The sequence below is a fragment of the Falco naumanni genome, chromosome 14, assembly GCF_017639655.2.
Source record: "Falco naumanni isolate bFalNau1 chromosome 14, bFalNau1.pat, whole genome shotgun sequence".
NCBI lineage: Eukaryota > Metazoa > Chordata > Aves > Falconiformes > Falconidae > Falco > Falco naumanni.
Window position 1 is genome coordinate 12,372,840 of NC_054067.1, and position 23,652 is coordinate 12,396,491.

The 23,652-nt window shown below is 51.0% G+C and overlaps 1 protein-coding gene across 14 annotated transcripts; it reads right to left on the reverse strand.

Moving 5' to 3' along the window:
• Positions 1-815: 815 nt before the first annotated feature.
• RBM41 (RNA binding motif protein 41) lies at positions 816-23,641 on the reverse strand. 14 transcript variants are annotated; one of them, XM_040614802.1, is made up of 12 exons: positions 23,481-23,641; positions 22,297-22,413; positions 21,512-21,704; positions 19,114-19,318; positions 17,461-17,837; positions 16,738-16,885; positions 15,857-16,010; positions 10,094-10,253; positions 9,259-9,434; positions 8,545-8,622; positions 7,701-7,845; positions 816-6,042 (listed from the first exon to the last, which is right to left on the reverse strand). In XM_040614802.1, the coding sequence occupies exons 1-9, from the start codon at positions 23,606-23,608 to the stop codon at positions 9,300-9,302; spliced, it is 1,617 nt and encodes a 538-aa protein (XP_040470736.1). In that variant the 5' UTR covers positions 23,609-23,641; the 3' UTR covers positions 816-6,042; positions 7,701-7,845; positions 8,545-8,622; positions 9,259-9,299. The 14 variants fall into 14 exon arrangements, with proteins under 14 accessions (XP_040470736.1, XP_040470733.1, XP_040470732.1 ...); XM_040614799.1 differs by having other exon boundaries at positions 8,412-8,622; XM_040614798.1 differs by having other exon boundaries at positions 8,390-8,622.
• Positions 23,642-23,652: the final 11 nt, after the last annotated feature.

Sequence of the window (23,652 nt, forward strand, 5' to 3'; positions counted from 1 at the left end):
AGAGACAGGGTCTAGCCTGAGGGGTCCGCACGTGACATGACAAACATCAGGGATGCCTGCGAATAATCTCCTAAAAAATATAAGGTCAAGTAGTATTAGGGATAAAGTTCAGATCCCAGAGCTAATTATAATGGGATGGAATAAACAAGTTGCAAAGAGGAGCAGCACCCGCTAAGCTTACTAGCTCAACACATATGTGCTGTGAAGGGCACTGAGATCAAGCCTGAAGGAGGTGTGGACATTTCCTGCTTTAGAAGCAGCTTTGAAGAAAGAAAGAAAGAAAGATCTGTCTCTTCCCCTGCCCAGGGTAGCTGCTTCAAAGGATGACTGACTTCCTAGCGTAACCAGAGGCATAATGGCTCCCCAAGATCACTGGCTGTTTCGCACCTCGGAAACCCTATTTCATGCAACCATAAAAACTAATGCAAGTGTCCCAAACATTATGCAAGGAAAACTTCAACTGACTGGGATATTCTGGTGCCGATTCAATCTCCTCAACAGCTCTATTGAACACTACATGCGAAAGGGGTGTAGTCCTGTGGTTTGAGGACCAGCTGTCAAAAGCAAAAATCCAAACATGAATGGCGGTAAGAAAAGCTACCTTCAAACCATGAATGGAGGGAGATAAGGGAGCTACCTTCAGCCCCAAGTGTTACTACCTGCAGTACTGACCTGAAAACACAATAGTACAATCTGAAAATGTCAAGAAAGGTCACAGAAACAGCTCTGAGATGTAGAAACATGAGCTGGAAAGGAAACAGCATTCAGCTAGCCAGCAAATCAGGAACAGTAGACACAGAGACAGCACCAACAGATTGCAGAAAAAACACAGTTTTATAGATATGTCCTTCCTGTCTCCACTACCAACAGTGAAAGTAACTTATGCAGTAATGTAAGTCCAGCCATGGGGAAAGGACAATGTCAAAGCCCTTACCACACAGGATGGGGCACTCTCTGTTCACGTAGCTCTGTTGCTCAGCTCTGACTTCCAAGAAACACATACTACACATTTGGCGATACCACCTAAGCTGCTGGTTTCTGGCACATGGTCTTGTGCCTTTCCAGAATAAATGAGGTGTTCGAGTCAAAGGAGCAATGCTGTGCTGGCCACCCCACACACCATCTTCATACCTACCATCTGGGCAAGAGAATGTTCTTTAGGAAGGACAGCGAACGCTGTAAGGGGGATTTCTCCTCAGCTCCTTTAAGCCAGTCATTTTATACCTGTAGGAAACACAGGAAGCTCCTCAGCTGGAAGTAGGTACAGGATTGAACAACACCGAACTACATGCACTTGCCTTTGCCCTTAGTTTCTTCCCATGAACCATGCTGGAGGCAGGACAGGGAGATGCAGCATCCTTTGGTCCCAGTGCAATTGTTTCTGTGTGATGTCTGGCTGCTCTTGAGCCTCACATCTTCCTCCAAACACCCTGGTGTCCTTGACTTTTTCCAGGTTAGAAGGACGGCCATGCTGCTGACTGAAGAGAAGTCTAAGAAAATAAGCCTAAAGTTTAAAGGTGAAGTTTCTACTTGGGACAGCATCTGTTGAAAGAAGGTGGGCTCTGCCATGCTAGCCCCGAGCCTTGCAGCAGATCTGACTGCAAGTCCCAATGTCACCATGCCACTGATGTTCCCGCAGCTACAAGGGAAGATGAATTTAGTTCAAGGAATCTTGTGTTGCTACATTATTTAACAAACAGATGCACTCAAGAGGAAAACACAGGCAAGGACTCTGTTTAGCTGCTGCGTGGGCTGATCAGACCACCTGAAGAAGACAGAGGCTGCTTTCCAGAGTGAAAGGACCCAAATCCTGAATCTCAGAACCACACTGCTCTAGCCCAAGCCAGTCAGCTGTGATAGTCACACCAAGACTGCAGCACAGCCATAGAGGAGTGCCCAGGCTACGTTCTCCTGGGATATTTCTTGTACCAGAAGCCAGGCAGCCGCTGCCAGAGTCTCCCTGCCTCTCTGCTACTCAACCCAGACTGCTAAAGAGCACAGCAAAGAAACCACTGGGGGTGTCCACTGGCCAGGCACGACCCAGCCTGGCTGTGCTCAGAGCCATGCCTGTACTGCAGTCCCTTCTACTCACACTACATCTCCACAGTGGAGCCGAAGAGCCAAGCCAGTCCTGCAGGACCAGAGGAGAACCCCCTACCCCATGAGAATGATGACCTGGAGCACAAGTAAAGAAACCAGGGTTTTATTAATGATCATGTGCAAAAGGCACCGTGGCAGGAGAGAGGGGACTACTCCAGCATGAGGTTTGTCTCCTCCAGTGTGATCTGCAAGATCTCATCCATCTGATGCAACTCAGAGTTAATGTCCTTGAGCTCCAGGTAGGAGAGGATGAAGGAGAGAATGAAGGAGAGAAGCCAGCTCACATTCATATGCAGGTTCTTAAGTTTCTCCATAACACTGTAGGCAACAGGGCAAAAGCCAAAAGGAGAGTCAGTGGCAAGAGCCTGGATCTGATACCTCCCATCACACACCCAGCTGCTATCCCCCTTCCGACCAGGAGTACCATGTGCACTGGGGTTCCTTGCTCCATCCCAAACCTTATCTCCATCACAGAACCAACACTGTGCAAGGAATCCAGCAACAAGGTGCCACACTATAGAACAGACAGAGTATGGACAAAGAACCTTTCTGTAGGGCATCTTTGAGGCCGGATGAATTATTTGGATTCATCTGGTGATTCTGCCTCCTCACAACAGCAGGATCCTCACTTGCAACCCAGTTACCTATAGAGCAGGGTGAGGGATACCAGGGAAGCAGTGTCCTATGGAAATACCAGCACACGGTGACTCCTGCCCTCTCCCTGCACCTTAGGGATCATAGGGCCTGCCAATCAGCCACCCCACAGCTCTGACCTCTTCACATCTTCTTTCTCTGGGCCTCTGCAGGAAACCTATGCCTCCATCAGCACCCCTAAGTGCTTCTCTGTATTCCCGATTTTCTCATTCAGTTCAGCCTTCTCTTCTGCAGACCTCGCCAGCTTTGCTTTCTGCTTCTGCTGCACAGCTTGGCAGTAACACACGTATTTCTTGCTGCAGGGCAAGCCTTCATCTTCTGAGCTCTGAGCAGTGCCTGTTGCTGTTGGCATTTCAAGAACTCTGTTTTCAGGCAACACTTCTCACACTCAGTTTTCTCCAGCTGAAATAGGAGGAGGGTGCACGCACATGAATTGTATCAATTGGTGTCATGATTTAACTTCGGCCAGCAATTAAGGCCCACACAGCCACTCCCTCCCTAGATGGGATGGGGAGAGAATTTGGAAGGGTAAAAGAAAACTCACAGGCTGAGATAAAGACAGTTTAACAGGAAAAGCAAAAGCCGTGAGCACAAGCAAAGCAAAATAAGGAATTCGTTCAATACTTCCCATCAGCAGGCAGCTGTTTAGAGCCCTTGTGGAGTTACTGAGCACCAAAGACAGCTCAGGTCAGGTCACTGCTGCACTTGCACTGCTTCTTGTAAGGCTTGTCCTCCACTGGTTCAGGTGGTTCCTGCTATAGTAATTCCCGTAACATGCAACTCAGATCATGGGTTACAACAATTTAAAGGTATAGCCATTACAATCCCCACCCCTGCTCCCATAGGATCAGCTTATAGGGTTTAACATTGCAACAAACACCTCCCTTTGCCCCTGCTCTGGCTCAAACTTATCCATGGACTGCAGTCCCTTAGTGGTACCTGCTGCAAGTGGAGCCTTATCTATGGGCCACAGTCTCTTCAGGAGTATACCTGCTGCAGCATAGACTTATCCACAGCCACAGTCGCTTTGAGGTGCATCTGTTCCAGCACGGCCACAACGCCTTCAGAGATACACCTGGCTCCAACACAGCCTTACCCACAGTCAGTCCCTTCAGGAGTGAACCTGCTCCAACATGGCCTTACCCATGGCCACAGTCCCTTCAGGGGTGTACTGGCAGTGTCACAGACTTTGAGGTGCTCCAGCATGACCACATGCACAGCCACTGATGCTTCAAGATGCACCTGCTGTGGCATGGACTTCCCCACAGCCACAAGTGGTTCAAGGTGTACCTTCTCCAGAATGGACTTATCCTTGGCCCACAATCTCTTCAGAGGCATACTTGCTGTGGCACGGACATAACCATGGCCACAGATGCTTCAAGGCGTACCTGCTCTGTTGTGGACTCGTCCATAGTCACAGACACTTAGAGGTGTCCCCCTCCCATGTAAACTCATCCACAGGTCACAGCCCCTTTGACTCAAGTTCACACCGGAGTCCCAGCCTGTCCAGTACAGCACACAGGAACAGCAGTGATGCTCTGGCCATCTGCCAGTCCAGGCGCACCACCACTGCTGTTATCAGAATGCTCCCAGGCACAGCACAGGGAGATGATAAGCAGTGCAACAAGAGCAAAAGCAAAAGCAGCCACTAACAAGCACTAGACTCATATACAGTAAAGCAAGCAAGCCCCATGGCAAGCCTAGGAGCCTGCCAAGTAATAGCTAAAGAGCAATAACAGCTATAAATTCCATCTAGCACATTCCAATCAAATCTGTTATCTCAAACCTTTCCTGCCCCACGTTGAGTGCCAAAAAGGACTGCTGTGGTTTAACCCTGGCCATCAACTAAGCCCCACAGAGCCACTTGCTGACTTCCCTCACCAGCGGGACGGGGGAGAGAATTGGAAAGGTAAAAGTAAGAAAACTCATAGGTTGAGATAAAGACAATTTAATAGGTAAAGCAAAAGCTGTGGACACATGCAAAGCAAAATAAGGAATTCATTCACTGCTTCCCATTGACAGGCAGGTGTGCATCTATCTCCAGGAAAGCAGGGCACCATCACGCATAATGGCTGCCTGGGAAGATAAATGCCATCGCTCTGAATGTCCCCCTAGTTTTTATGGCTGAGCATGACATCATATGGTATGGAATATCCCTTTGGTCACCTGGGGTGGGGTCAGCCGTCCCAGCTGTGTCCCTTCCCAACTTCTACTCCTCTCCTAACCAGCCTACTCACTGGTGGGGCTGTGTGAGGAGCAGAAAAGGCCTTGACTCTGTGTAAGCACTGCTAAGCAATGGCTTAAAACATGGGTGTGTTATCAAGGCTGTTTTAGTCACAACACTAGAACATTGCCCCACACAAGCCACTATGAAGAAAAGTAACTTCATGCCAGCCAAGACCAGCACAATCAGCAAGATAAAAAGAGCTTGGCTGGGCCTGAAGAAGTTAACAGTCAGCAGGTCAAGGAAGAAGCCCATTATGTTCTTTATGGATAAGTCTCTTTACGGGGAAGTCACTCCCTCTCAACCCACCTTGACCTGCTCTCTCCAAAACCCTCCAAACCAACAGGGATATACAGCCACAAATTTGTTACCTTGCATCAGAGCACATCCCACTCTGCTGAAATAGTCTTTATTTCCACTTCGATGTTCTTCACTGGTCTTCTCACATTCTCCCACTCCATTATATCTTCCTGCTCCTGTACGTTAAGGACTTGCAATTCACTTTTTCCTGTCTCCACCACTGAAGATTCTCCACCTTTGATCTGTCAAGTCTTTCCTTCTATACAAAAGAGAAGAGCTGAATGGGAGTTTCATCACTTGCAGCAGTCTTCAAAACACCAACTGCCACAAAGAGTCCCTTGTCTACGTCTCTTCTGCTCCTGTATGAATTTACACACACACACAGTCTGTAGCCTGTGTTTCTGCTATTGAGTTTGGCATTTGCTTTTCCAGCTTCACATGGACCACACCAGTCTCCCTCTGATCTCTGCTGAGCTACTGGGCAATGCTGAAGTCTCTGCCTTGAGGCAGTGTGACACACTGTTAGCAGGGCTGGTGCTGCTCAGATTGCTCAGCTGCTCTTTGAGCAGACAGGTGTGCAAGCTGTCACCTACATTCATATCCTCCTGTTTTATGCACAGAAATTTTTCCCTTTCTTGTTAAAGTACTACAAAGCTCTTCTGAAGAGGAGAAGTAGGGGGGCTGTAATCTGGATCTGGGGGGTGAAGCTCACTAGGTTCCCATGCTTATCCAGTATTTCTTCTTTTATAGTCAATTTGGGCTTGCTGGGGAAAAAGAAAAAAGCAAAGAGAGGGTGAGCAGGCTGGAATGCCCCCAGTTCACAACACAGTTCACCTCAGACCTCAATACCTCCTGCAACTATAGCAAACTGCCAGTGCCTTGACTGTGGGGATGGATCCTCACCCTGGCCAGGCATTTGCTGCCCCAGCACAGAGGATTGCTGCTGAGGAAAACTCTCTATATAGCATAATACTCCTGACGCTCATTCCCATTTTAGGACACCAGTTATCATGCTTATTTCATGCAGTGGACATGTCAGCAGCAGAGCTACAAAGCCTAAAGACCCTGGCTCCCTACCTACCCAGCCCCACTGCCTGCCTCCCATCTGAGATAGCAGTGGGGTTGAACCGAAGTCCCTGAAGAAAAAAAACACAGAAATCTACTAAATGTCCTGTCTGAAACACATCTGCCTGACACATTTCACTAAACATGGCAGGCAGGTATGTTTCTGATGGGCTGCCATTCCAACCTTCTTCAGCTATAACATCACTTAGAGTGTGTTTGTCCACAAACCCAGCCAGATCTCGTGCCTGTCAGAGCCCTGGGTACCTGACCCACTTGCAATGCAACCAAAAGCCTGAATTCAGGAAGCGAAAGGCCAGTACACCTTCAAGACTGTCTTATGGCCCAGGCCCTCGGATGGATTCCCAGCAGCACTGGGAAAACAGGACAAGGAACGTGGGCACAAGGAGGAGCATAGGAAAAAGCAGAGTGTGTGGAAGTTATAGGGATGGGAGAGATGAACAGCGCTGGAGAGCAAAGATGTTGATGGAGCTTGCTGGAGGTGCTGCAGGGAGTTCACGATTGGAAAAAGTAGTTCAGCATGGCAGCAGTGAAGAGAAACAAGAGGGGCCTGGGGAACGTCTGAACACCGGGAAAACAGGAGCGACAACAGGTATTTGGCCCCACCATCATGATGAGAGAAGCAGCTTTGACAATTACTGCTCTAAGCCAGCTAGGGATGAGCGGGACTGTTCTTATCACACTATGTTTTCAAAGCTGGTCTAATCCAGTGGCCTTCTCCCTCCCCAGGATTCTGCCGGGAGGAGCAGGTCAACCAGACAGATCTGTGATCAACCAACCAGCTGCAACACGCGCAAAGGGCCGAAGAGAGAGAGATGCCAAGGTGCACTCGACTGCTCTCAATGACAACCCAGAAGCCCCATTGCAGGCCTTTTCCCTGGGCAACGGGTGGGCAGGCAGAAGGGCCAAGTGTGGGACACAGCCAAGCAGCCCCTCAGCCAGGTAAGCAGGGCCACCGTGTGGAGTAGCCCACATTGCTCTCTCCTGACGTTGCCGGTAAAGGTTTCAGGAGGGGCGAAAGAGCGAACACCTTCTAACCACTTGTCTAGCTAGTGTCTCCATAGAGACCACTGCTCCCTGATGGAGCCAGCAGTGACAGCGCCCTTCCCGTGTGCCCTGCTGTGCCACGCTCTGGCTGATGCTCCCCAGGGGGTTCTTTTATAGCTGGGGGGCTTGGTCGCAGCTGCTCCTGGCACCACCCCTCTGCTCTTGCATGAGCTGCAGGCTCCTGGTGGGTCTCTCAACCCCCCGAGGTTTCCCCATTTCAGGAAACCCCCTGGTACACCATACCAGAGCACTCCAGGTCACGCCAGCACTGGAGCCGCTCGCCTTGTCTTACCTTCCATCCAAAAGGAAGAGATGAACGGGAGCTTCAACATCTGCAGCAATCTTCGAAACACCAACTGCCACCAAGAGTCCCTTGCTGCAGCGTCACAGAGCTGCCCAGAGAACCCATCCTGGGTAGCCATGTCCAGAAGACACTTCTGAAAATTCAAAACATCTGAGTCTTTAATATAACCAGTTAACCTGAAAATGGGGAAAGAGGCCACACAGGACCACTGCTGCTACCCCAAGAGAGGAAGGAAGCAGCTTTCTGCATCCTCTTCTATTTAGGACAAGCAGGGAAGGACCACACTAGGACTAGGCAGGACAGGGTAGGATTGAGCACAGGGACTGGCACTGCCCTGATCCCTGATTCCTGGTAAGAGTTTTAAGCACGTCCAAATTGTACACAAGAATCAAAGTCTCATTTTATATGATGCTCCAACACATTCCCATATTGGCATCTCCCTCGGCAGGATGGAACACAAATAACAGCAAGGCAGGGATGAGAACCTGCCAAGCCCTGCAGCATCAAGCATCAAGGCTTTCCTTGTGCTGGCTCCTGCAGCCTTCTCCCTCCTGCCTAACTTTTTGTTCCGTGTTCTCCCCAGATGACAATGACATCCCCTCTTCCTCTCTCCACCCAGCTCCCTAGACCAACAAAAGGGGGGAAAAAAAAGAGCAAGTTTCTCCTTGCGCTCTCACCAAGGGGTAAATGTTATTTCACCTGGAGAACAACAGGATACAAGAGAAAAGACATCTACTACATGCCAATATCTTCTGTACGCAGGACATCCAACACCTCTCTTTCCCCTGTCATTGCTCCAGGTAGCTGAGCTGCAAAACGGAACTGGATATACCCCTTCTGGCATTTCTGTCTGTATCCAGGTCTCTTCTTCTCATCACTGTATGCCTGCTCCTCAGGTGCCAAACAGCTTCTGCAACAAGAGCAGTTAGCCATGCTTGAGCGTGTGAAAGAACAGCTTGACTCCCTGCTCCCACCAAAAGTCCCCATGGTTTGTACGTCTATGCAATGTCTCTAATCCTTTGGGATTTCAGATAAAAGATCAAGAGAAAGCTGAAGAATCAAACACTGTGCTTAAAGGCTAAAGGGAAAGAGAGCCACTTGAATCCCAAAATACCATAGATGAAATGAAATACAGACTATGAGACACAGTTCAGCACACCACATATGCTAGCCGCTTCTGCTTCAGTTTTGAATTGACAGAGAAATGCATTGTAACACTTGTGGGTAACACAGACCATTAATACCAGCTGCTTCAAAGAAAAGGAACTGTCACAGTCATGAGTTACGTGGAAACAATCTATAGGAAAAGCTCCCTCTACACACCACTATACATCTGCAGCGATGTCCTGAAGCACAAGATAAAAATCCTGCACATACAAATTTAAAATAGAAATGAAACTATTACTTTTTCTGGCAGCCACAAGTACTGCACATGTGTTTTCACTGAACCGTCCAACACATTCTTAGGTCTCCATCCTCAGACAATACTGCTAACTTAGAAATTACCTGTACGCCTAGGCGATCCTAATCACTGCCTTCACAGTACCTTACTCGCTTGCTTGGCTCCGCCACCACCTTGCTGATTGCTCAGTTGAACCAGGTCAGTCTGAAGGTATTCATGAATCCCACAGTCCATTTGTCTGGCTTGACAAAGAACTGTCTTCCGTCTGTAATCTGTCCTGCTTCCTCTTCCAGATCACCCATTTTCAGTGTATCAAAGAGCTTTAAACGAAGGCAGTCCTGTATTAGCTTCCTCCTCTATTGAAAAGTGGGTTTATTACCTAGTTTCTAAGCTATAAAAACTTACTCCTCAGCCTCCAGCGCCAACTGATTTCCTTAACAGTTTATCATGAAGGCTATTTTCTCAAGCAAAACTGATTAGTCAGCAAAAGCCTCAAGCCTTTCTCCACTTCATTTTCCCCTGACACAGCACATCAGCCTTGGGGTGGGGTGTGGCAGGAACTGGCTCACATACAAGGTGAGCCGTGAGCCCTATCACCCACTTTTCTAGCAGAAGCAGCTTTGAGGACTCCCTTCTAAGCTTCACACCAGGATTTGGCTTCTCAAAGGTAACCAGAAGATAGGAAGAAAATTCTTCAGCCTCTCTATTCATTTAACTACTGGGACACTATGCATCAGACCAGATGGGCCTGAGCCCAGCTGTGAGGTTTGTCTGGAATCCCCCCTCCCTGCATACTGCAGTGTACCTGGGAGAGGGGACAGCACAACAAAACAGGCAAGAGAATTCTAGTTGCATGTCGCCTTTTCCAAGTTAAATCCAAACTAGATTTTGGGTTCATGTCTTTCATCCCCTGCGAGTCATGCACAGAACAAAGCTGGGGAAAGGCCGTCCTGTTCCCTTTCAGCTCTCACCAGCTTACCTGTAATGAGTAAATTTCTGGGCCAGGAAACTCTGGAACCACCTCCTGAGAGTGCAGAACCCTTCTTCTGGGGCTCTCTCCATCATCTGCAAGGAAGTTTGCTATCCAAATATCATGCTTATTCATATAAAAATCCAGCTCCAGCTTCCCATTCTTATTTCTGAAAAACACAAAACACAAAAATAAAGACAGTCTCCTCCAGTCATCAGCACTCCAGTCTGCTCTTCTGTATCAGCATCCCAGGGAACTTCCTGAGGAGCAGATAAAACAGCGTATTTCACACGCTCCATGGATCCCATTAGTCAGTCATTTAATTACAGGTATTTCTGTGCAGAACACCAAAGTAGCAGAACACTTGATACTTTGAAGTGTTAACACAGAAATATGGAAGTTCCATTGCACAGATGGGAAAAGGAAGTAAATGTATTAATTGGTTTCCCCTGAAAAAAAATAGCATGCCTGTGATAGACGGAACTAGACCCATGTGTCCTAACTGCCAGCATGGAACCCCAAGCGCTCAGTCACACACAAGGAGGAGAAATCCCTGCATTTGTTCCTCCAGTGGCCAGGCTGAATGACAGTGGACTTAGACCACCCAGGCCAGGTGCTGTCCTGAAACTCTCTGCATTTAGTTTTTACTCATCCCCAGGGCACCGCTGCCTCGCCACACACCATAGCCCTGTACCTGTGAATGCTCCAGGTGAGGATGCACATGCCCTTTTTGCCCGGAATGGCATCAAACTGTGCCAGCAACTCCTCCCTAGTGTTGAAGAGGGTATGCTCCAGGACGGCCTCCAGACTAGGCAGAGTCTTCAGTAACAATCATTTTCTCTAGAAGCCACAGTCAAGAACAGGGTTGCCCAGTTCACCTACCTCCCTTTTGCTACAGGGGCACAAAGAAATGGACCTGCAAAGACCTGGCCACAGGCCTGACACTCCAGAAAAGCGTGGCACGGGAGAGGCTACAGGAGGATGGTCTCAGAGAAAGACTGAGCCAGGACAGACATGACAGTAGGATACTTTGAAGAAAGTACCGAGCTGAGTAGGGGGCAGCAATGTTATGCCAGCTGATAATGTGTAACTTCTGCTGGGGAGACTGTATGCTCTCAGCACCCCTTGGTGTAAAGGGAACACAGCCTGGAATTATGCTAGCATGCCCAGGCAGCACCAAAAGCCATTTCAGGTGCAGAAAAGCAGCAGAGAGCATAGCTTCTGGGCAAGGGACATGTACGTGGGTCCGCATGGCGTGGAGGGAAAGGGACAGAAACAGGTAGCCCATAAGTAGGTGGCACAACTGCAAAGGCTTTCCAGGAGCCAGGTTAGCAGCAGATGCCCCCAGGCAGAAAAACGACAAGTTCTAGCCCAGGCAAAAGGGAATAATCCTGCGTGGCAGTGTGTTAACAGCAAGGCCTGCGGCAGGGACTCTCCAGGTGCAGCACTGATTACAGTTATTCTCACCCTCTCCAAACGTGCTGTGTGCACGTGGCCAAGGGACAGCTGCAGGCAGCCTGTGGCCCAGCATCATGGCAGTGCCACCGGCACCCCATGTCGCTTTGGAGGAGAGCAGCAGCACAGTCGCTCAGCCAAGCGAGGACACCATTTTGCTGGCTGAACAACAGCAGTGGGATAATCACTGTCTCAGCACGGATAAGATCCATGTAGGTCTGGGAAAGCAGCCCCATGCCGAGAGCCCCTCCAGTCTTGGTGAAGATGATGACATCCTCCCCCAGCCACATGGAACCAGACTTCAAGCTGTACAATCCAGTGGATGGGTGGTCTTCTCCATAAAACCGAAGTTGAAAGCAAGCAAAGCAAGAAGGGGCTAGAAACGGGGAGCGCCTGCCTCACTCCAGGAGCAGGTCTACATTACCACTCTTAACTTTTGCAGAGGGATCTTAGCTCCTGTTCAGCAGGGAAGACAGCAGGGATCACTGCAGTGCTGGTAATGAAGCCAAATCCTGCCAGTCCTATACTGCCTTCACCACTGAAGAACCACATAAATTGTCAGGAAGAGTGACTCACAAGGAGGATTTATTTAACACCTAGGGAAGGACTCCAAACCCTAAATAAATAAGCACCTCCACAACATTTTTTATATTATGGACAAGGATATCAGGAAGATGAAGAAAATCAAGAAAAGCAAGGCACTCTGTTTCCAGCACTGCACACCCAGGCCAACAGACAGCCAGGGAAACCCCACGGGCCAGTTCTTCATAATTATGCACCAAGCTGCATGTCTCGCTGTCCCTTCTGGGATGGTTTGTACCAGCAATGTGATGGCCTTCCTCCACTGCACACAACAACAGGGCAGGAAGGGGACAGAGCCTCTGGTTTTTATTTCCTGGACCCCACTCACTTTTCCAAAGTGCTATGGTTATGTGTCTTCTGTATTTAAAGAAATAACTTCCTCTGCTTTCGTCCCCTGCATTTTCCTTATCTCAAACAGAATGGTCAGACAGAAGCAAAACCAAGCCCCAGCCCCTTCATCCCTGTGGATTAGCTGTAACAGAGGAAAAGCAGGAGTTCTGCATTGAAAGATTCCTTCCTCCAGCCTTACAGACCTCTAGTCTGAGAGGCAACCAAAGGAGCACCACAAAGGCAGAGCCAGTTTGTCAAAAAACCCCTCACCCTTTCTGTGTGTGGGTTCAAAATGCCATGGTAGAATTATAACCTCTGTAAAGCTCACATCACTGATTGTTCAAGTAAAAGCTTAAAACCTGTTTTCATTGTAGTTAGTTATGTAATTAAAAGACAAGCCCTACTGAACTGAAATTTCTTATCACATTTCAAACCTCTTGCCATTAGTCTGCCTCATTCTCTCTCATCGCTATAAATACTTCACATCGAAAGATTAACATGATACAAACACGTCCTCTAAAGCCATGACTTTAGAGCATCCACAGGTAACACAGACAAGAGGGGAAACTCCCCCATAACGTGAATCTACAGAAAACGACTCTTGGTTTGACTTCAGGCACATATGTTCAGTTTTATATAGACCTTCTCTATGTCACAGCACAAAAGTACCTCCTCTGCTTATTACACAGTTTGCTCACCAAGGAGCCAAATGGCTTATGTTAGGGTGGTTAATGACAAGCAAAAAGTTTGCTATGATTCCCTAAACCACTCATCACACATCGAGGCAGACGGCACACACATGTGAGAGCAGTTATTTTGCTCCTCTGCATTACTGGAAAGGTGAGGAAGAAGCAGGGAGAGATGTATACATTAACGCTGGATGCTTGCTTTGGCTGGAAGCCGAAGGCCAGTGGCAGTGCTCACGGGAGAGAGGAGAATCCAGCCCAGCAGCTGGATAGGGGAGGGCTCATGGCTTGTTACCTGAGCATGCATAAGAGTGTGTGAGGAGTCATTCCTGCCCTGTTTTCTATGGAAGTTAGACAAAGATGACCCTTGAACTCCACAACATCAACTCAGAAGAGCTTGGCTGTCACACTGTGCCGCAAAGCATCATCTATGGAAAGAAAAAATGTAGTCAATAAGAAATAACAGTATTACATCGCCATTCGCTCCCAAGCCATCTTTGCCCTCAGGTCCGTTTCAAGGAGGAAAAGCAGCTTCCCAAACCACCTCTCTTCCCAATGGGGGGGGTTGTGCCTGGGAAGGGAGGCGGCACACTGCCTAAACCTCGAGGGTTTTGAGGCTAAACCTCCCAGCGGTGAGGTGGGGCGGGTGTGCCGGTGCCAAGCAGCACAAAGCAGGGGGGGACACGCCGTGAGGTCGGCTGGATGCTGCTGCCACCGGGCCCGGGCAGCTGCGGGAACCCACCCGCCATCACCGCACAGCTACTGACAACGGCTCCGTGACCTCTGCACACCCCCAGCGCATCACGCACGTCACGGACAGGCCGCTTAGCAAACCCGTGCGGATTTTTTTTAAAACACACCACAGCTTGCACTGCCGCCTCCGGCACCGAGGCCGGCCGGGGGTGGCGGCCACAGCCCGGGGGACAGCCCGCGGGCTCCGTCAGGGCGCCCGGCGCTCACCGAGTAGCGTTGCCGGGGGCGCTGCGGGTAGCGGGGGCGCGTCCGTGAGGCAGAGACAGCGACGGCGGAGCGGGACGGGACGGGCCCGGCCCGGCGGCAGAGGGCCACCTCGATGCCGAACTGGCGGGCCACAGCCCGGCTGCCTCAGCCCGCCGGCCACAGGATGGCGGCGCCTCGCGGCGCGGCAGCGTTAACGCTCCTCCGCCCCGCCGGGCGTGGCGACATGGCGGCGCCCGGTGCCGTACAAGAAGATGGCGGCGCCCGGTGCCGTACAAGAAGATGGCGGCGCCCAGCGCTGCGCCGCAGCTAGGGCCACCTGGGAGCACCGGCGGAACCGCCTAGCGAGGCCCCTGCCTCTCCCCTCAGGGGTGAAGGTGCCCGAAACGAGAGGCCGCCGGCGGTCCCGGCGCTCAGGCCGGGCTGGCAGCAGTTGCCCCAGTCGGGGCAAGTGGCTGGCAGCAGCCTCAGCGCAGGGCATGGGCCTCCCGGGGCACTGGGGTCCAGCCAGGCCTGGGCCTGGGCGACTCTCCTGGGGATGGGGCTGAAGGCAGCCCCGGGGGTTTCTGCCACGGCCCTGCCGTCCGGCGGGACAGGGCAGGCAGAGTGTGCTGGGCTGTACAGCTCTGGGGCGCTGGGGCCCAGCACCACCCCGCAGCGATGCTAGTGCTCTGGGGCCTGGACAGAGCAAAGCCTGCTGGCACCAGGGCAAAGCTGGTGCTCAGCAACACCACAGCCCCTTTTCTCTTTCCATTTTTCAATTTGCTCTGAACCAGAATCACCTCCTTGTAGACCTGGTGCAGCCTTGGCCAGATCAATGTATCTGTGTTGTTGCAAGCGCCTTTACCAGAAGGACAGTTGTGAGGAGAGTCACACTGCCTGGAGGAGAAAAAACAACAGCTCTTTGGAGCATTCCTCCTCTTCTCAGGCTGTATTTAGGCATGCAGAGGAAGCCTGCAATTTGGCTGTGCTGGGAAAGCCTGGGTTCCCTCAAGCACCACCACCAAGATCTTGGATGCTGCCCTCCCAGGAGCACTGGGGTACCGTGGGAAGCATATGATACCAGCTTGCTTTGCTAACAAAAAGCACTAAAACAAGTTAGCACACATAAACCATGACATCTGTCACAATAGCACACCACCAGAGCAACCAACCGTCCTCCATGCCACAGGGCTTTATGGGGATCAATAGGGAGAAGCCAAGATTTATTTGCAATCACAAACCAGCTGTGTAGTAAGATATCTGGGCAGCCAGTGTCTGGAAGAAAAGGGACAGTGTTTTTTCTCATCCTAAAGCAACATATCTCTGCAATCAGAGATGGGGCAGCTGCCCCACCAGTCCCTGCATCAGTCAGGCAGGCACCCCAGCCCCCAGCGCAGAGGCTCAGACTAATGCTGTTGATGCAGTCCTGCATCAGCAAAGTGTGGCATACTTGGCTCTAGGAAGACTTGCGCAGGACAAAGGTGCATAAACACACACTAAGGAAATACCATAATAAATACGTTTATTTACAGGGCTTCCTCCCTCCCTCCTTGCCACGAAAAGGCACACACGTAGAACAGGAGAAAAAGCCATTACACCTCAACAGTGTAAAGACAGTGCCTATCTCAAAGAAAAGCCTAGTCCCCAGCTCTCTCCCTTCCCCACTCTGAGATTCATGGACCTTATATTAACTCCTAACAGTCCTTCACTGTCCCAGTTACAACTGAGGAGTTCCCATGGCCATGCAAATCCACAAGGTTCCCAGTTATCCATCCCTTACTTGGCCGGGGGGGTCTCTCCAGCAGATGAGCAGGGAATGGCAGAGTCAGCCTCTGGCAAACGTCCCTTGCTTTTCCCAAATTCAATCACCACTGGCTTCCCCTGCAGATGGTAACCATTCACCAACAGCATGGCAGCCTGGGCTGACTGAGTATCTGCAACAAAAGAGCAAAATGGGCGCAGGTTATACAGCAAGTCCTGGCACAGACGCACATGGTGTTCACACAGATGTCCCTGGTTCACAGACCCTCAGCTTGCACCACGATACAGTGCAGTGCTGGAATCCTCCAGCCAGAGTGACGTGCTGAATATAAATACAGCACAGGACAGACTGTATCCCTTCTGTTTTGATGAATCTTCTTCGAATCCAGGGAAAAGACTATGACCTGACAGAAAGAGGGAGTGGACTTCCCTCATTCTCCTTGGAGAGCAGGCTTGGTGTGGATAACTGGCTAGCTGAAAAAGTTCACATAGACATAGTCCAGCTGGCTGGGCAAAAACGCACATCGCTCTCAGCTTATCTGAAGTAAAGCAAAAATACACTGTCCCTGGCTGTTCTTGTTACACAGTAACAGGAAGATTGGGGTGGGAAAAGAATGTTACAGGTGGGAACAGATAACTACAAAAGAGAAACTAGGGGCGGGCTTGATATTTAGGTAACTAACCAATAATGAGCTTAACTTTTGTAATATGTATGAGCTAACTATAAGAAGGTATAAAAGGTGACTGTAAGAGACAATAAACGAAGTCTGCTGATCACTCATATTGAGTGACTGTGTCTTCCCTCCGTCGCGACAACTTGGTGCTAGCCCAGTGCCCTGCAGAACACATGGCACCTTCGTGGGTCAGGGAAGAACTGAAAGGCATAATGCAGCAACTCACCAGGGAACGTGATGAAAGCCTGACCCCTCATCCGGCCGTTCAGGAGACGGAACTGAATTGGTGGGCTGTCCTCCTTCTGGAACCGAGCAAACAAGGACACTAGATCCTTCATCGTCACTTGAGGGCCCAGGTTCTTCAAATACAGCACCTGTTCCAGAGACACAGAGCATCAACTGGCCTGCGCCACACAAAGAGACACCTTCAAACCTCGTCCCAAATCCATACACCTCAAAGATAAGAATTAGTTCAGCCCCTCTGCCATCCCAAAGTACTTCTTCCATGTGCATGCCAACAGGGGAGTTTGGAACACAGGTGGATGTATGGAGAAAGGCAGCTCTGGACTGAAGGCATCATCATGTTTGCCTGCACCAAATGCCAATAGCTCCAGTTATTTATAAAACGCAACAAGCTCCGGCTACCAGTTAAGCACTGAGTAAAATCACAGTTGGTCTCAGTCAGGCCCAAACAGGGAGAGTGCGTCTGGACTAGTGACTTGCCAGAGCCAGGAAGGGCCAGGGTGTGAAGTACAGCTCTTTGCCAGGCCAGGCAACTTCCCACTGGAGCCAAAGGTCCTCCTCCCTCCCAGAGCAGAGGCTGCTCTCCCTTGGCCAGGAAGATCAACCAAGCACCCTCCAGACAACAGCAAAGAGGAGCCTTCTCCTGCTGAAGCAGCTTCAGGGCAAGCTAGTGAGGAAGAATAAATCCTGGTTCATCTCAACATACCTTGTTGGGTTCCCCAGGATGGTAGGACGAGAACCTGGGTATATTCCGAAGTTCTTCCTCTGAGAGACGGTTTTTGCAGATCTCCTCTTCCGGGACAAACTCTACAGGTTCTTTGATAACCACAAACCCTGGAGGTGACTGGTGGGGCCTTGTTGCAGGAAGGCTAGGACTTCCTGCCTGTTCTGCCTGCTCTTCCTGGTCTGCAAGTGATGACTCCTCAGCCAGCGGCTCCTGCGGGGCCAGGGAAGGGCACAAGCATGGGTCACTCTTGGTAGGCTGGACTTCTTCAGATGACTTCTTGCTCAGCAGCTCTTGGTAAACACTCTCCAGATGAACCATGGGGTCCTTTTCATCTGTAACCCTCTTCTGACTGTCATCTAATCCACAACAGAGAAACATGGTAATGTGACTACCACCAAGAACCTGGAAAACGCACAGACTGCAGGAAGAGACACAGACAAGAGAAACCCTGTACCAATGCAGCCTCCAGGCATCTGCCAGCCAGGCCCTGCAGGTTATTTAAAACAATAACAATGGCCCCAGCAGCCAGCAAGTGCTGGTGTCCCAGCTCAGGATGAACCTGCAGAGAGCAGCAGCTCCACCAGTGCTTTGTACAGAACTCATTTCTTCCAGAGATGTCCTCACTAGCTTGTCTGCAGCCACATTTCACCACATTCTAGTGATTCCTTCAACACACCTTCCTACTCCTGCACGCACAGCCAGGATGTGCCACACTGCCTTTCTATACCACTATGTGGAACAAAGTTTTTGCTTCCAGGAACACCATCAGATTAAGCTCCTGGGTTCAAAGAAGGTTCATGGCATGGACTGACCAGTGACACCTCCTTTACTCTATTTAATGGAAATGAGAACAGAACTGAGAGGGGCATCTCTCAGCCTACCAGCCTCAACCTTGCTGCCTCTTGGTTTCACTAAATGCCACAACACTGACACCAAAGGAGGGAGCAGGAGCCAGAGGACACTGGGTCAGTGAGACGTTAGAGCTTGAACAGCATCAACACTGATAAAAGCAGTGTTTTAGGAGTTCAGAGTTTAGAAGTTCCTCTTAATCTTCGATTTAATACTGTTTAACATACAAAAATCAGTCTGGGCTGGAGCTTCATGCCAACTCTTGACTCTGCATCCAGAAAAGTCACATTAAACCACAGGCTTGGGGACAACACTGGCACAAGAAGTGCTGTCATCCCATGGACAAGGTACTGGGAATCAGCAACTAGGCTCCAGTTCAACTTTGGCTACTGGGAGAAGCCTTTAAGAAGTCACTCCTACTCTTCTCTGCACTGTCTTTGCTTCGGTCCCACCCTTGTCAGACCGCAGTTAAAGGGATGATTCTAACCTCTGCCGAAGCGTAACCCCAGCTGCTCTTCCACATACCGAGCTGGGCTCTGCGGTACATGCAACAGATTGACGAGATCCATGCTCCAGAGATGGACTTTACAAGACTCTAAATTAAACCCTTCAGAGAGCCCACTCTCTGTCTGCTCATGTAAGAGAGGAAAATATCTCCTCCCACACAGTGCCAAAACAGAACCATGCCTTCGGGGACAGAAGGCCAGACAGAAATGTATTACACTCCCACACACCATGGCTCTGTGCTGGAGCAAAGGCAGGAACAGCTTTGAGCTCACAAACCTTCATGGTAGAGTGCCCGGAGGAAGGAGTGGCGGTCTGTTCCCTGAAAGAGGGCATTTTCAATCTCCATCTCCCGTCTGCTCAGCTGCTTGCTGCCAGCAAACCTCTGGGGCAGAGCGAGTATGCGCTGACGCTCTTCCATCTTCTCCTGGATGGCATGGAGTCGGTCCTGTGTGGCCTCTGGGGCTGCTCCGAGCCCAGAGCCCTGGAAGACAGACACAGCTTTGCTCAGATATGGCACATGCCTCCTTTTAAGTCTTGGACAACTTCACATCCTCCGGCCCTGGAGTGGGTGCAACTAGGAACCATCCCCCACAAGAGCAGCTCACGGAGAGGTCCTGTTACTGCAAGGGTAGGACAGAAACATAACCACTCAGCAAGCCTCAGACACTGAGAGAAGTAGAGAAACAGCCCCTTTCTCCTGACCTTTCTGTGCTGCTTTCCTTTCCCTGGCCTCACTGCCTGACGGTGCCTGTGTCCCTTTGTCCCAGCAGCCCCTGCCTCTGCCAGGCACAGCCATTTTCTAAGGCCACCTACAGTAACTGCACAAACTCCCTTTGGCATCTCTTTTGTCATGTCTATAGCATTCCTGAGCTCAAGTTTCCACCAAGCTTTTGGTCTATCACTCCGTCAACACTGAGAGAACCCAATTTACTGAAAACTGGACCCCAAGCTGCCATCTGGCATCAGAGGGTAGGTTTATACTCAGGACTAAACCCCTGATCAGCTTCCAGAAACCACTCAGCTACTGCAGCAGACCTCACAGCTAACCTGGCTACAAGTGAGCGTTCCTGTATAAATAAACCTCGCTGCACAGGGCCAGAGCATTGCTAAGACTCACCGGACTCGTGTTGCCAAAGCAGAGACATACCCCAGCTTCTGGAGAACCACCTCTGTTCGCCTATCCACCTCTATCAGAATCCAGAGAATATGCTTTTATGGAGTTGTAGGTGGATTTTCTTTTCTGAAATTTAGTTTGAGAATTACTGTGGCAGATCCTTCTGCCTCAGACAAGAAACCAGGCTTTCTCCCTGCATTGAGCACAATTTAACAAGGACTTTCTCATGAGTACCTCTCCCTTCCCACCTGATTGCATGGGCCCACATCTGTATGGCTTCCATTCATCGTTTCACAGTTTCCCTGGGGCAAAAAAGCCTGTTTATACAGAAAAGCAATTCCAGAAAATTTGTAGTACTTTGTTCTCAAAAATAGCTGCAGGTTAGCAGCTGAAAATAACAGAAGCCTGCACTCAGTACTTTGCTGAGAGCTCCACAGGCAATCTGAAGTTCTCTCTGTCTCAGCCAATTCCTCCTTGGTGAATCTTCTACTCGACCTCCCCATACAAAGCCACGCATCACTATCTGACTTTGGCTTTCTCTCTGAATATTCTTCTCTCACAAGCTGTACCCTAATGTCACTGGTTCTTTCTGTCCAAGTAGTGTTTCCCCATGCTAATCTATTTCTAAACATCCCAGAACTGATTTCATACCAAATACAACAGCTTGTACTGTTGACATTAGTTTTAATTCTTAACACCACCCCTCTCTAAACCAAGTTTTAATACAGGCCACACCAGGGTTGGGTTAGCATTTAAACACCAAAGCAAGTAATGACTTCAGCTGAAGAGAGGCAAACCCATGATTGCTGCAGACAGCTTCCCCCTGCACACAGCTACTGCTCAGGAAGAGGAGACAGAGGGAAGTCAAGGGTCAGCCCAAGTCCTGTTTTGCACCTGATATAGGAGAACCCTGAAAACTCCTTGTCTCTGGAGTATGAGAGAAAAGGGTGAATGTCAGGGAAGGGGAGAAACCTGCCTTGGCACTGCTCTGCTACAAACTGCACCCAAAGAGGAGCACATCGTTGCAATCACATGCTTGGTCTAACAGTTCCACACTGCTATTTTTACATGGCTGTTTCAAGTCCCTTGAAGCATCTGCAAGCCGCTGAGGAGAATGTACAAACCCCTCCCCACAGACAGCTGTCCCAAGCCAGCTGTAGGATCCAGGGATGTGTCCGAATACAGAAAGGAGGTGGTTCAGGTGCTTTGAAGTGTTCCTTCCTTTTTCTCCTCCAGCCTTTAAACCCTTCTTACACAGGTATGAACAGGTGAAATTATTTGCTGGACACCACCAAGGCAGAAGCAGGAATATAGTCGGGTCCTGCTGGTTTCCAAAGAACTAACTCTTCTCTCCACCATAGCTTTTAGCACAAGACTATTCCACCAAAGAAAACAGGCCAGAAAAAATGTGGGATCATGCTGGCGTAAAGGCAAGAGATAGATGGAGCGGCCATTCTTTACCAGAGGGCTTACAAAGAACTTGACTTTTCTACCAGGGTGCCGCAGGCCACGGGGTTAGAGGGACTTGAACACATTCTCATCAGAGCAGAGCATGCCTACCTTCCCTGTAGACGCCCGGTTCTTCCAGAGCAGGATCTCTGAGTCAGAGAGTCCCAGTTCGCGGAGAGAGGCAGTTTCTTTGTTGCTCTCCTGCAGGGCCTGGAACTGCGACAAGGTCAAAGCCCCCGCCGCCTCTTCCCCAAAAGGCTTGTAAAAAGCGGCAGGGGCAAAACATCTTCTCTTTGACTTGCATCTGTAACCCAAAGCAACAGAACAGCAGAAACAACTCAGCACCAAGAAACTGGGGAAATAGGAAGGGACTGGCCTCTCCCCCCAACCATGCTTGGTCCTGCTGCATCTAGGCAGAGATGCCACGTTTGAAAACACAGCTGAGCCACGCTCTCCCAACTCTTTTCCCAGCCCAAAAGACCTCGCAGGGCAGGAAGCTGGCCCAGCACTGGCAGAAGGCACCTTGTAACACTGTAACACCAACCAACCAGCAGGTACAAACGCAGACAAGCCTGGTGGGAACAAGCTCTCCAGCCAGAAACTCACTCCTGTGTCCGGCCCAGGATAAATCAGTTATTTTCACCTACTGGGTGAACATTATTTACCACCAGCATTTGTTCCAGTAGACGAGGGCTTATCTCCTGCTGGGGTGTCTGGGCAGGAGAAGCAGCAGTGGAAGGGTTTACTCAGCTGTTTTGGCAGACAACAGCCTGCACCAAACATCTCCCCGTAGGGATAGGAGACCCCAGTGAGGCAACACTGCTGCTGCCCCTAAGGTGGCCAGACTGCCCACCAGCCCCTCCAGCAGCACCCCCATGGGCCGGATCAGGACTTACTGTTCGATGGAGATGGTGGTATCGAGCTGGTGGTGAAGGAGGCTCTTTAGCTGCCTCTCTCCTTCTGTCTCCAAGTCTTCCAGTAGGAGCTCATCACTGGAGAGGCTGCTGTTGACCCTAGGACACAAAAGCACAGCAGATGCTGTGTGACTACGGAGGTGGTCAGTCAGGCAACAGGGAAAATGCTGCTCAAAACCACTGCTACAGCCTCCCTGTATGGTTTTGCAGGATCTAAAGCACAACAAGGAACCAAAACTACCTGCACAAAACTCCCGCTAATGTTAACTAGAAAAGCCAACAGATTTGGCTCTACTTCGAGAGGGTTAAAAATACCCTACAGAGTTATTTGTATTTGTATTGGTTTGGTTTTTTTTAATTATCACGTGCAATCTTATTTTTATCGGTGACAAGGTATCAGTAAACAGGCACTGCTAGCTCCAAACGAGTGAAAAAGGAAGCAAGCCGAAGGCGCAGAGCAGCAGTGGATCTGAGCAGCGCTCTACGGGCACCCGCCACCCGCCGGCCGGGGCTCGGCCGCCCGGCCCCGCGACGTCCCCCGTGCCCCGGCTCCCTGCCACCAAACCGGGCACCGGCCGGGCTCAGCACCGCCACGCTCGGGGCCACGGCAGCCCCCAGAGGGACTGAGGCCTCCGGGTGACACGCACACCCCCAACCCCAGCGCCGCCCCGCAGAACAGCGCGCCCGGCGCGGCGCCGGAAGGGCGGCCGGGCCGCGCCGCTACCCGCAGGGAAGGCTGGCAGGACCCCGCGCCAGCCGCTCTGGAACGGGAGGGACCCCCGGCCGCTCACCGCCGCATGGCCGGCCGCACCGCCAGCCCCCGCCAGCACCGCCCGCCGCGGCGCGGGGGCCGCCGGGAACCGGGCCGGAAGGGCCGTCACTGCGCGCCGGGGCCGGGCACGCCGCGGGCGGGCACCGGGCAGCGCGGCCTGGCAGCGCACGGCGGGCCGCCAAGTAAACCCGCAGATACTCCTCGCGATCGCTGAGGCGGGTACACGGCTCCGCTCCCGGATGAAAGCCCGCTGTGAAGGGGCCGGAGCCCTCCGCGCGGACTCCGCGGTGTCCCCCAACGGCCCCGTACAGATCGGCACAGAAACGCCGCTCCCGCGCCTTCAAGGGCGGTGAAACCTGCACGCAGGGGGAAAGTCAACGAGCGCAGGTTTTACCTCTCGTTAGTCAGGAGATGACTCTCACGCGCAGGCCCTTCCCTTTTCTCCGGGGAACAACACACAGACAAAGCCGACGGGTGCGGGCCCAGGAAGGAAAATACAAAGCAGAGCCCCTCACCCAGCATCGGCACCCCTTCAGCACTGGGCAAGGCCGAAGCACAAAGCCCAC